This window comes from Apteryx mantelli, chromosome 3 (genome assembly GCF_036417845.1).
Source record: "Apteryx mantelli isolate bAptMan1 chromosome 3, bAptMan1.hap1, whole genome shotgun sequence".
NCBI lineage: Eukaryota > Metazoa > Chordata > Aves > Apterygiformes > Apterygidae > Apteryx > Apteryx mantelli.
In genome coordinates, this window is record NC_089980.1 from 129251871 (window position 1) to 129263950 (window position 12080).

The window sequence follows — 12080 nt, forward strand, 5'->3', positions numbered from 1 at the left end:
AAATATCCATCTTACAGAGATAAATTAGGACAGGTGAACCTCTCCATTCCTCCCAGTAATACATATAGAAAAGACTCAGTGGAATGAACTGATGCAAAGCATCCATCCTCCAACCTCTGAGTTCAGAGTTTTAAATTACTCTCATACACCAAAACTATTTAGCATATCAGACTTAGTCAGCTGAACAAAACATATCTGATGAGACAAATGTTATTCCTGTCAGACTACAGCACAATTTGCTTCTTCAGGAAGAGTGAAATGTCAGGAGGTCTGACCAGAAAAGAAATCAGAAAAGTTCATTTCACTTGAAAAGAGCAATTAAATGCAGAAAATCTCCTTACACAGATAAAATAGACATGGGAATGGACAGCCTCAGCACGCAGGCGGGCCACAGTAGGAAATCTCTTTTCCCTCTTTATAGAAGAGATGATTTTACCTATTTTTTCTGTTAGATGACAGTAAGCCAGTTAAGTACCTGTTTTTCAGTTGGGTTCTCTCTTCCACAGAGCTGCATGGAAATGTTGCATAACATAAGCAAGCAGGGCTGCAAAAGAAAGTGATTCCACATTCCCTACTCAACTGCCCATCTCTGGCCCATCCCCTGTGCCAGTGCAAACTAACACGGCTGCGCAACATGCAGACTCAAGAAACAGATAAAAATCAAAACAAGCAGCAAACCCTTAAATGCCCTTTTTTAGCCAGGACCAGTTCCTCAGCTCACTTTACAGAATGGCCACATGACAACTAGCATGGGCACAAAGAAGGAAGTACTGTGGGAAGAACAAGCAGTCTGGAACAAGGGGATGAACAAGACAGCCTCTTATGCCAGCATTGTTGCCATAAAGCTATAGCCTGAGGAGCACAAAAAATGTCAGAGATTCTCTCCTCGTTGTGCATCACAGAATCACAGAATGGTTGAGGTTGGAAGGGACCTCTGGAGATCATCTAGTCCAACCTCTCTGCTCAAGCAGGGTCACCTAGAGCATGTTGCCCAGGATTGTGCCCATATGGCTTTTGAATATCTCCAAGGATGGAGACCATCTCTTCACAAGATTGACAGATGTTGCTTTACTGGCAAATCAGGCTGTTTACATATGTGCTTATGAACTACATCTTAGTGACTGGGAGTTACACTAGGGCTAGCAGCCTGTGGTCTACCAGGTAACCACACTCATCACTCCAACATAACAGTTATCACCAAAACATCTGACAAGTGTAGAAGCTCACAGTGTACAGGATGGTCCAGCACCTTAGAGTCCCTTTACAGTCAGCAGCAGAGAAAGGCACTTCTAGGGAATGATTCAGCTCCAGCCTAGAGCACACATCTAAAGCAGATCAATGAAATGCACTCTGAATGCACCTCTTCCCATCAATGCAAGACAGTCCAGGGTGAGACAGCTCAAATGGATGCATACATGCTATAGATGACTTAAACCAGGTGAAATGAATCTCATGCACCACATTTTCAAACATTTAGTCTGCAGGTATCATGAAAAAGATAATCCAATTCACTCATATTTTACAGGGACACTTACTTGTAGAACACTCTTATTAATGAGTTTAATAACCACATCAAGCCTCACACATGAATTTACTGCAAGGTTAATTCTTTTTATTACCCCACGTGACTTTCTTTCCATTCAAGTAAAACTATTATATATTTATTTCACGTTTCGTGTTTATGTACCAAGTCCTACTACTTATACACATATTAGAGAAACTAATTTTCTAGCAGGACTTCTAAAAACCTTAATTGGTTTCTATTTATTGCACCCATAATGCAAAAAGCCTCAAAGGCAATAACAAACAGTCAATGCTGCTTTGAGCTCCTGAAATGAAAAGTTCAATTAATAGTTGTATAATATTGCTACTGCAGGAATGGTACAGATTGCATTGTCCTATCAAGGACCTTGAAACAGGGAGGCTGATGACAAAGTATCTGTTACATCAGGACCAAAATAATCAAAGCTGATTAAGAAAGAGAAAAAAACCCTGATCTCTAACACAAGCACTGATTAAACATTTACCATAAATTGAACCACATCCTCAGGCTTGTGCTTTGCTGATTTGAAGGCAGCCAGTCGGGTAACGACGACAATGTGATATTCTACGTGGCCAGACATCATCTTCCCACGGATTTCCTGGTGTTCTGGCACCGACAAATCCAGCCCCGTGTGAGTATTCTGAATTTGCCTAGGGAGGAAAGGACATGCAAAGTTCAGGCACTGACACAAAGACTTTTAACTGACCCTCTCGGAGTATCCAATTCAAAACTCCAGAAAGTCAACGCAAAGACTCCCATTTCAACAGGACACCGGACAGACCCTACCCCTGATACTGTTCCTGTTCTGTGAGGATACAAGTTTGCACAGACATCACCCTCCACAATATGAAAGAAATAATATGTATTGCTTTTGCACATTTATAGTCTCAATGAATACATTCAGTTTAAGCATATATTTTACAAGTCTTATCCACTTCAGCCATCAAGACTGAAAAACAGACTTAATCCAGTTTTAATCAGGGGCTTAAAAATGGCTGCTCCAAAAATAAGCTCGCTCTGAGACTTTTGTTGGTGATGATGTTTTCAAAGGTACCGAGGCATCGGAAGTGGAACTAAGGGCTGGCGGTCACGAAGATAAAACAAGGGAAAGGACTTGGCCTGTGTCTTATAATCTGTTCCAAAGCATCTGCCACTGTGGACAAAACTGTGTCTATGGTGGACAGAATGCCATGAACTCACCATCTCCAGGAGCAGAAAAAGGGGTGGTTTTCTTGAAGAAAGGAGGAATTCATTCGCGAGAGTTCAGGATTCTGTACTACCCAGCAGGGTAGACTAGAAGATCACAATAATCTCTCTCAATGGCTTTCTATGAAGCAAAGCTCTGTTCACTACAGTTCACGCCACTGATCTCTCCTTCGTCGTAAGAAATCTGCAGGAATGGCAGAGAGAATAGCAAGGAGCGGAGAAAGGAGCCAGCTTGGAGGTAGGGACAACTTGAGGTTTGTAAGAGCCAACCAGGGAACTAGAAAAAACTTCAAATGCAAAGAGAGGAAGACACCGGTGCAGGCTGCTGGGCCAACCAGACAGTTTCAATCTGTGGAGGCCCTTAGGGATAATGAGATAAACACCTACCAGGATGGCCCTAAATCTGTTTGACTTGGGCCACTTGAGCAGGTTAATGGACTATATGATCTCTTTGAGCTGCCTTCCAGCCTTGACTGTAAAACTTCATCTTGCTGCTAAAAAGCAGAAAAGGTATGCTAACTAAAGTATATCAGCTTTCCCATTGAAAATACCCCTGAAAACAATACTACCTGTGGTTTCCCAAAGTAAACAAAGAATCACAACATTAACCTCAGAGAGTTGCCAACAGTTAGAACCATCCATGTCTCATCTCAGAGGATAATTCAACAAGGTTACTGCTACTGAGCTTTACTTTGCTCCTGTAAAACAGCCCTAACTTTGGGGAAATGAAGACAAAAGCTTGGCTGCCATGTGGCAAAGCTATTCTATCACCCTCGGTGGGAACTCAGAGTTTGGGCTTGCAGAAGAACTGGATACTACTCCACTTAGCATGCTTCAAACAAGCAATTGCTCTTCCTTTATTTTAAGTACCAGAAGTGAGATTCTTGTTCTTTCCAAGGAGTTCCTTCTCCAACATCAAATACTCAAATATTCAAAGGCTCCCTGTGATCTCTGGAGTAGTGCTGGATGGAGGTTGGAAGTGAACTGGATAGGCAAGATGAAAAAAATAGTAAAGCCAAACTAAAGACTTCCTCAAAACTTAATCGGGATGATTCTTGACACCTTCAATATTCAGTTGAAACAATATTCAAGTGAAGTTCAAATTATCTACTGAAATCTAGTTGAAATTATTACTACTTCAAAAGGAAATAGGAACAGTCACAGTTCCAGACAGAAAAAATGCTCCATTTCACACCAGCATTGCACCCTGCATCCAAGAACATCTGCAGTGTCTCCAGTCCTGTGCATGGAGGAAAAGGAGACTGACAGTGCTGAGTCAAAAACCATTCTTCCCGTTCTTGTTTAAGCCACCATACACGTTGGTGGCTTGATACAGGATTGGATTTAATATCCTGTCCATAAGGAAAGAGAATAAAATAATTTAAACAATTGTCCGCTACCTAATCTACCTACCATAAGTACTGACCACACTACCAAACGCCTCATAGACCTTAGTGTATTTACCTGAGCACTCTTAGTGCTACTTCTGCTTTACAGGTGGGAACTGCGGGTACAGTCATGATGCCTACTCCATGCAATGGACACTGTACAGACGCTCAAGCTAAAAAAAATAACACAAAGCACAATCCTGCACAGAAATACTGTCTTGGTCCCAAAAGCAGGACAAACGCTGCAACTCCAGGCTGCACCTGAGCAGAATGGTTTCACCCCTTTTTATGAGCCTATCAGTTCAGGCAGGGCACCACGCTGATACAATTATACTGCCTCTGGTTTTGGCTATCTTTCAATTACACCCCACTGTGCCCTAAACCAGCTTGCCCACAGTCACACTGAAGGAGCGAGAGACTGAACTTGACCATCCCACTTCCCACTGCAGTATTTTAATCACCGGCCATCCTCACATGAGCAGTGCAATGCCCACTGCATATCGCTTTGCTGTTCTTCTGCGGTGCTCCATTATAATGAGGAGCAAAGGTCTGAAAAGCAAAGTACCTTAAACAGTGCAGTACGCAATACTTTCCGGTCTTCACATCAACCCTTGCACTCCTGCTTCTCTGCCCCACACACAAGAGATTCACAGGTCTCTACAGGCAGCCCAGCATGCAACAATTTTGAGAACTGCAAAACAGTGTTGTTTGGGTTGCAGCAGGGGAAAGGAAGCAAGAGAGAAAAAGGAATGGTTAGGAGTGCATTTGCTTTATCAGTAAAGACAAGCACTCTGTTAAACATGGATAGGCCAAAACCTTATATGGCACAGACTGGTGCAGCTCATCATACTCCTGCGAGGTTTCACCGACTTATATCTGCTTTGAGTTGGGTCCTGTACTGCAAGCTGGCTTTCAAGCACCAGACCTTCCAAAATGCTGCTACCTGCACCAACACAATATAAGTAGCCAAAGTCTGGGTTAAAAATAGGATTTTTTTCCCCAAAAAAAATTTTAGACTTGAGAGTGAAAGGATTAGACAGAGAGCAACATCTCCAAGCAAACATGAAAGTGGCAAAGTGACCTCTTAGAATTCAAATTCAATGGCATACTTCTACCTACCAAACTAAAAATTTATTAGAAAAAGGATCACGTCTCACAGGTACAAGAAAGCCAAATAAATGATACTATTAAATATAGACTGTATTTCTAGTGCACATTTAAGACATAGTTTTGTTTTGTTTTTTTAAATTAGAAACCTTAATCAGCATAATAATATTCTTGTATTGAGCTGCATGGTTACCACTTCAATTTTCTACAGTAGTGAGAGAATCCAGCTATAAACCTGCCTGTGAAAGAGCTAGGAGAGTAAAACTTCACACAGCAATAAGTTACAAGGAAATGCTCACACTTGTGGACTGTTTCTGAGCAGAGCACCATACCTCATTCACTAGCTTCCCAAGGACTGCCTGCGGAAAGTTAAAATACACACTTTCTCTCTCTTTCACACGCACACACTTTTTCAGCCCGCTTTAAAAGGTCGACAAGACATACACAAAGAGCAGGCTTGTTGAGATACTCTCAGTGCATTTTCTTCTCCTGCCACCTTTAGATTCACCGAGCTGTGGTATCCCCTTCCCCCTGGATTCCCACCCAAGGAATTACTGATGACATTTTTGAAAGAGGAATGCCAAGATCATATTATACTATTCATGCACCAAGAGTATGAATGAGCAGTTGTTTTTGTGGCAGAAGAGAACAATATGTTTAACGAAATAAACTGTTTCAATGCACTGGAAACCAAAACTGATTAGTGATGTTTTCCCCAGAGCTACGCCCATGCCAAACCACAGCACATTTAGTAGTGCTATTAGCGAGGCCAAATACTCTACCAGAAGTAGAAAGAAGTTTATCATCCAGAGCATTAAATATTCTCTGAATACATCTCTAAGTGCTTCCTTCCTATGTGTGAGTGAACGGTTTTTAATGAAATCAGAAGGGACTGTTGAAAAAAATCAATTTCCTTTTCAGTAAACATTTATTTTCTGCTTATTTTTTTTAACCTTTGAGTTACTGGGAATGTCAAATCCCATCTTCCCTGGACTTTCTGTGGATCACAGGTACCTTTTGGAATTCTCATATCTTCCTTAGGAAGTTTACAATCATTAACAAAGGTATCCTTTCACCTTAGGGTACATTAAACATATGGGCTTAAAATACACTTCAAAGAGGTTAAAAAAAATCTAGTTTCAAGCAAAGTTTCAAAAGACATTTCTCATCATGTCAAAACTTGACAAGTTCTTTTGAAACTCGAGTTTTCCCAAGAAGGCAACCTCTGAATCTTCAATGCAAAACTAAGTAAAAAGTGTCATTTTAACAGAATGTCTAGAGAGTTCTCTATAAATCAAATAGCAACAACCAAGGGCACAGGCCCAATTTTTTACCCAATCCTCTTCGCAAGCCATGTTTAAAACATTAGGGCTCTAACAATAGCTTCACTGTCACCAAGATTTTTTAGTAGGCACCTAAATGTCATTCTGTCTTGCTCAAATTCGGTTCTCATTTTCTGGACAACCACAGACTTATCTTTGCACTAACAGACCAAATTTTGTTCCCAGTTACACACTGTCAGGATTGAAAAGCAGACTCAGTAGTGCATATGTACAAATACATAGGTATCTTTAGAATATATAGGCCATACTGCCTGTGTTTTGCACAAGGGCCTGCCAAACCCATAAGTAAATAACAGTCGTGTCCTTCAGTAGCAGCCAAAATGCAGACTAAAAGGACAGCTGCCAGTAAGACAGCTGGATCTGGGGTTATTTAGAATATATCTATAGCAGCGAAAATGCTCTCCAGATGTTAGTCACTCAAAATTTGCGACTGCAGCTATGACAGTCAGCGAACAAGTCTGTCAGCTGGTAGTCAGAAGTGACTGTCATTCCTCTTAACACAGCCACAGACAGGGTATAAATGACAAATTCATCTGCTTTTCACCTCTGAGATAAACAGAAGGAAAAAACGCCAGTAAGCCATCCTTTCCGGCCTCCCAATTCCACGAAATGATTATTTGCTTTGGAGGAAATGAAGCAACTTGACAGCCTTATTTAGCTTAAAACATCTACCAGGTGCGAATGTACTGAGACCACACAACTTTATTGTAAGTGCTGCTGTATCAGAGTTCTAAAAACATCATGAAGTTAAGTACCTTACCTGTGTCTGGGCTTTTTATTTTAAAGTTGCTAAGTCTCAGCTAAAACATCTGTACTGGGAAGAGAATAGAGGGAGGAGGAATAGCTACATTTTTGTTTGTTTGCTTTATGCCTCGTGAGGGGTTTCATTATCATTTCCTTCACACCAAGTCTGCCACTCCCATCTCTTCCATAGCAACAGGAGTACAATTTTTTTTTTGTTTTAATAGGAAATTATGATTCTAAACCAACAGAAACCAGCAAGGAAGCTCAGACAGATACAGTATAATATCCAAAGCATGCTCTAGTTCTTGTAATGCTTTAGTTACAAAATAAGCAAACCCCAGAGTTTTAATTCTTTCTACACTATTATTGTTGTCACTCAAATGGAAGCAGCAGCTACAAATGCCAAGACAGAATATCATTTTGCTGTACTTTTCACACCATGCACAATTATTTTACATTTGTAGCTTAAAAAAAAGAAAAAAAAATAGAAAGCTGGCTATTGATATTGAACACATAGTTTTATTGCTCTGACTCCTCATTTAAATCTAGTTTGTATATCCCTAAGTTACACTTTGATCTACAACACAGACAGTTCAAGGGACACTAAAGCACATGGTAACTCTCCTCTTTTAATCGCTGCACCTGAACACAATGAGGCCATTCACAGTAGCTATACTGAAGAACAAGCATGTTTGCACAATCAGCTCATGCAGGATCAGCACGGCAAACAGAAAGGGGATTATGCACAGGTCAGCTGAACAGAACAATTTCCACACTTCATGGAAGACGCACAGTTTTTCATCCTGTCTTTTGACTGGCATATAACATGGGGTCTTTGTATTTTAATCAAGGTGCTTTCAGTCCTGACTGGTCAAGATGGGAATGAATGGAAGGCAGCCATTGCTAAGAGGGAAAACAAAGTAATGGATGCAAGTGCAGTGACCAGAGAAACTGCGTCACTGTTGTGTGTGCAAGGAAAACAGTCCCTCTATTCCCTGCCTTGATAAAGACAGCCCCACAGGAGTGCCCACTTCCAACGTGTTCGCCTCCTACCTCAGATAACCAAAGCCAACCAAACTCTGACTACTCAGGTCATGGTAAAAGAAAAGAGTTGTATGCCTAAAACAAGAGGAAAAGGCAGGCTTAAATCAACCAGCAGTAATTCAAGCCTGCCAAGCAGTTATTTCTCTGTAGAGTCTCACTGCAAGTATATAGATTATTATTTGCATTACCATAATAGCTAGGAATCCATTCCCAGATCAAAACCTAGATAGAAAGCGTACAGACTATATAGAGAGTGTGAAAGGTCACAACTATGCAGTTATCTAAAAAAAATACATGCACTTGCCAAAGCCTTAAACCTGCAGACACACATACATCTAATTTTACCACTGAACGCATTCCAATATTGGTAAGACAATCTTCTTGCAGCAAAGTTTACTGATTGTAAAGTAAAGCAGAGATTTCCATTTCCAGGGCGAGAACCTAATATAAAGTCAGCCCTACAAAGTGCATATGCGAGTTAAGTCAGTATGTCTGAAGGTTCAGGGCCATTCTTCCAGAGGCCCTGATATAGCACAGTATTTACGGATGAAAATAATTGCTTTGAAGTTAATGGAACATTAATGTGATTGAAATAGTTTTTGCTCTACTTATGTCCTAGGAGTTAGGTCTGTGACTCAAGACCTTGATGAATTTCACGTTACATCTGATAGGGATCACGTGGTCTCAAACATCTTGAGGGAAAAAAAAAATCTCTATCACTCACTTCTCTATAAAAATCGCAAGTATTCTCTTCTAGAGGCACTGGGTTCATTTGCCACATCTAGGAAAATACAGGTTTCAGGAATTTAAAAACAACTGAAACTGGTGTTTCAGCAGACATCCAGGGTGCATCCGGTACCGCTGGTCATGGTTTTAGGAACACATGAAACCAGAAGAAGCTTATTTTGCCCATCCCTCGTTGATTTTAAGCCTGTTCTTCGTCCTGTCAAGTTTCACCAGCTTTTAAGGCAGCTTCCCGCAGCCTCGCCAGCGCAGGAACAGCAGCACCTAACCGCAGCCGCAACTCGGGGCAGCCAAAGGCACCTGCGAAACTACGCTTTAAAATTCCTTCTTACTCTTACGGCAGAATTTCATTAGTTCTGACCCACCTAGAAATATTTACAAGGGGGGGGGGGGAAGCATTTTCAAAGCTCGGGAGAACAGAGTCCATACCGAAGGAAAACGACTGCGAGTCACCACGGGCGGCTCGGCGAGGGCCTGCCGGCACAGGCGCCGGGCACCCTCCATTTTAGGCCCGCCACCCCTTTTCCCCGCAAGCCCCAAACCCACGGCTGCGTTACGAATACTTAAGAGGAGGAAAAAACCGCGCAGGGAAAGGCTGTGACCGATATGTTTTTTGCTGCGTGGCCCCAAAAGGCGGGTGACCGCGGCGGCGGCGGCGGCCGAGGCGACCTGCAGGGCGGCGGCGCCTCGGCGGTCGCTCGGCCTCGGCCCGGGGCCGCCGCCGCGGCCTCCCCGCCCCGGGCTCCCGTGAGGGGCCGCCGGCGCCGCGGCGGGAAGGAGGGAGGCGGAGAAGCTGAGGCGGGCGGCGGGGCCGCCCCCCGCGTTACCTGGTGGTGACCAGCACGGCGGGCGCCGGGCTGTGCTGCATGGCGCGGCGCGGCCTCCCCCGGCCTGGCAGCGGCCCGTCCGCCGGATGTTTGCCTGCGGGGCGGATCGGGCTGAAAAGCATCGCTGGGGAGCAGGAGGAAAAGGGAAAGCTCGGCCGTAGTCGGCAGGATTCGAACCTGCGCGGGGAGACCCCAATGGATTTCTAGTCCATCGCCTTAACCACTCGGCCACGACTACACCGCTGAATTAAAAGCCTGGCAAGGAAGCCCCAGAACTTTTTCTTTTCCTTTTTTATTTTTCTTTATTATTAATAGATAAAAACGTTTCCCCTAAGTCTCTGTAAAAACTATATGCTCTCCTCCTATGCGGAAACAGGCTGCACCGATTCCCCTGCTGCGTTTGCCCTAAATAATTAGTGCAAGGCTGCTGTATAGCATTAACTTTAATAAAAATAATCCAGTACCATTCTGACTGCTGGGTGCCTTGATCACGGTAGCCATCGTATCTTTCCAGCAAAGCGCAGGGCAGACCTTTGCCCTCTGCACTGCTGAGGCAGTAGCTGCCACTGGACACAGCTGCGCGGGAGCCCGCCCTTGCCTCTGGCCTGGCTGCACTTCCACTCGGAAGTAACACAACCCCCCCCATCCCTGGAAATCAGGTTACTCAGAAATGCGGATGCGTGCTCAAACCTTCATTTTGAAAGGAAAGCACCTTCCGCGCACAGCTACTCCCTCTGCTGCCCTGACCAGCGCCCACAGCCACGGTGGGGAGCTAGTGACATTTTTGCACTTGCGGGTGCAGGTTCTTCCACACCGAGAAAAAAAGCTTCACTCTGGGCACAGCTTCCTGCTATTTACTGCTCGCAGCTCGAAATCAAAGCAAAAATCTAAGGAAATGCTGGGAAATAGTAGAAAAGGAATAGAAAACAAACCAGCAGCTATCGCTGTATCTGCATGTTTGCCAAAAGCCAGTGAGTGCTGTGCCCGCACCGTGACTACCAGCGATGCCCCAGGATTGGGGCAGCTTCCAGCTGAGGACCCGATAACTAGATTAGGACTTTTCCTCCCAGAAAGAAAGAAACAGCTGAAGGGTTTGGGAACGTGCTGGAAGTCTATAAAATCATGGGAGGTGTGAAGGTGGTGAATCCAAACCGATTATCCACTGTTTCTCATGGAATAAGAAGTGAGGAGCTTCAAATTTTTGTGACTTCTCAGAATCAAAGCAAACACAAAGGGGAGACTTTGTACAACATGGTGGAGTTCTTTTCTAAATCCTCCTTGTTTCCTCTCATTTGCTACTGCCGATGGACGCCTTTTGTTAGGCAGAGTGTAAATACCAGGACCCTGCTGCCTCTCTAGCTACAACCTTCCTGGCACAGGAATTACAATTGCCAGCAATGCCGCGGTCCACCACCAACTGGAAAACACTCAGCTTTTGAAATGTGAAACATTCTCGTGTAGCCACTGCTCTGCGTGGCGAGGGTTAAAAAGCCTTGGAGTGGAGTTACCGAAAGCATGGGTATATCCTAAACAGTTATATGTCTAGACAAATTACTTCTTTGATGGCATTTTTATCCCTGATTGACTTCCTGAAAAATCCAATCTATTCAGATGGTAACAAGGAAAAAGTAGCTGGCAGTTTGCCACCTGAGACAGCAAAAAGGAGCAGGCTGAATCCTTGAACTGCAAACACCTGCCGAGGCAGTTCTTGTGGCGGTCGCGAAGCTGTACCGCTCCGGCCTTCGTTCGGGTGCGTGTGAAGACCGCGGGCTGGATGCCTCAAAACCTGGGGCTCTTCTCCCCGCACCGATGTCTCTGCTCAGCTCCAGCACTGCTGCTAGGCTCTGCCTTTGACCTCACAAGACTACGTGCGCTGTGTTAGTATGTCTGTGAGGAAGTCCCAGTGTTGCCCGTTTTTGTGATTTTCTCACAAATCACATTTGTCAAATCACAAAATCACATTTGTCTCATCATACATGGCATTTTTTTTATAAACCCATAGCCCACATCATACAATTATTTCAAAATCATCACTTATGTGGAAAATAAAATGAATCTCTCTGTGTTGCTAACTTCTGAAGTTCAGAAAATAATGAATTGACTAATCTGTGTGGTAAGAGCAGGGTCTTTGATC

General features: G+C 43.6%; 1 protein-coding gene and 1 non-coding gene across 3 annotated transcripts in view; both read right to left on the reverse strand.

The window, feature by feature from the left end:
- Positions 1-10069, reverse strand: part of HS1BP3 (HCLS1 binding protein 3) — a 54640-nt gene extending 44571 nt beyond the window's left edge. Inside the window, exons 1-2 of one of the 2 annotated variants that reach the window (XM_067294344.1) lie at positions 9947-10069; positions 2028-2193 (exon numbers count right to left, since the gene is read on the reverse strand). In XM_067294344.1, the coding sequence (XP_067150445.1) occupies positions 2028-2193; positions 9947-10068 (288 nt within the window). In that variant the 5' untranslated portion in view covers position 10069. Of the gene's footprint in view, positions 1-2027; positions 2194-2743; positions 2927-9946 lie in introns of those variants that run through there. The other variant, XM_067294345.1, reaches the window with a different exon arrangement.
- Positions 10070-10102: 33 nt separating this feature from the next.
- On the reverse strand, positions 10103-10184 carry TRNAS-AGA (transfer RNA serine (anticodon AGA)). Its single transcript has one exon. It is a non-coding gene; the product is annotated as a tRNA-Ser (tRNA).
- Positions 10185-12080: the final 1896 nt, after the last annotated feature.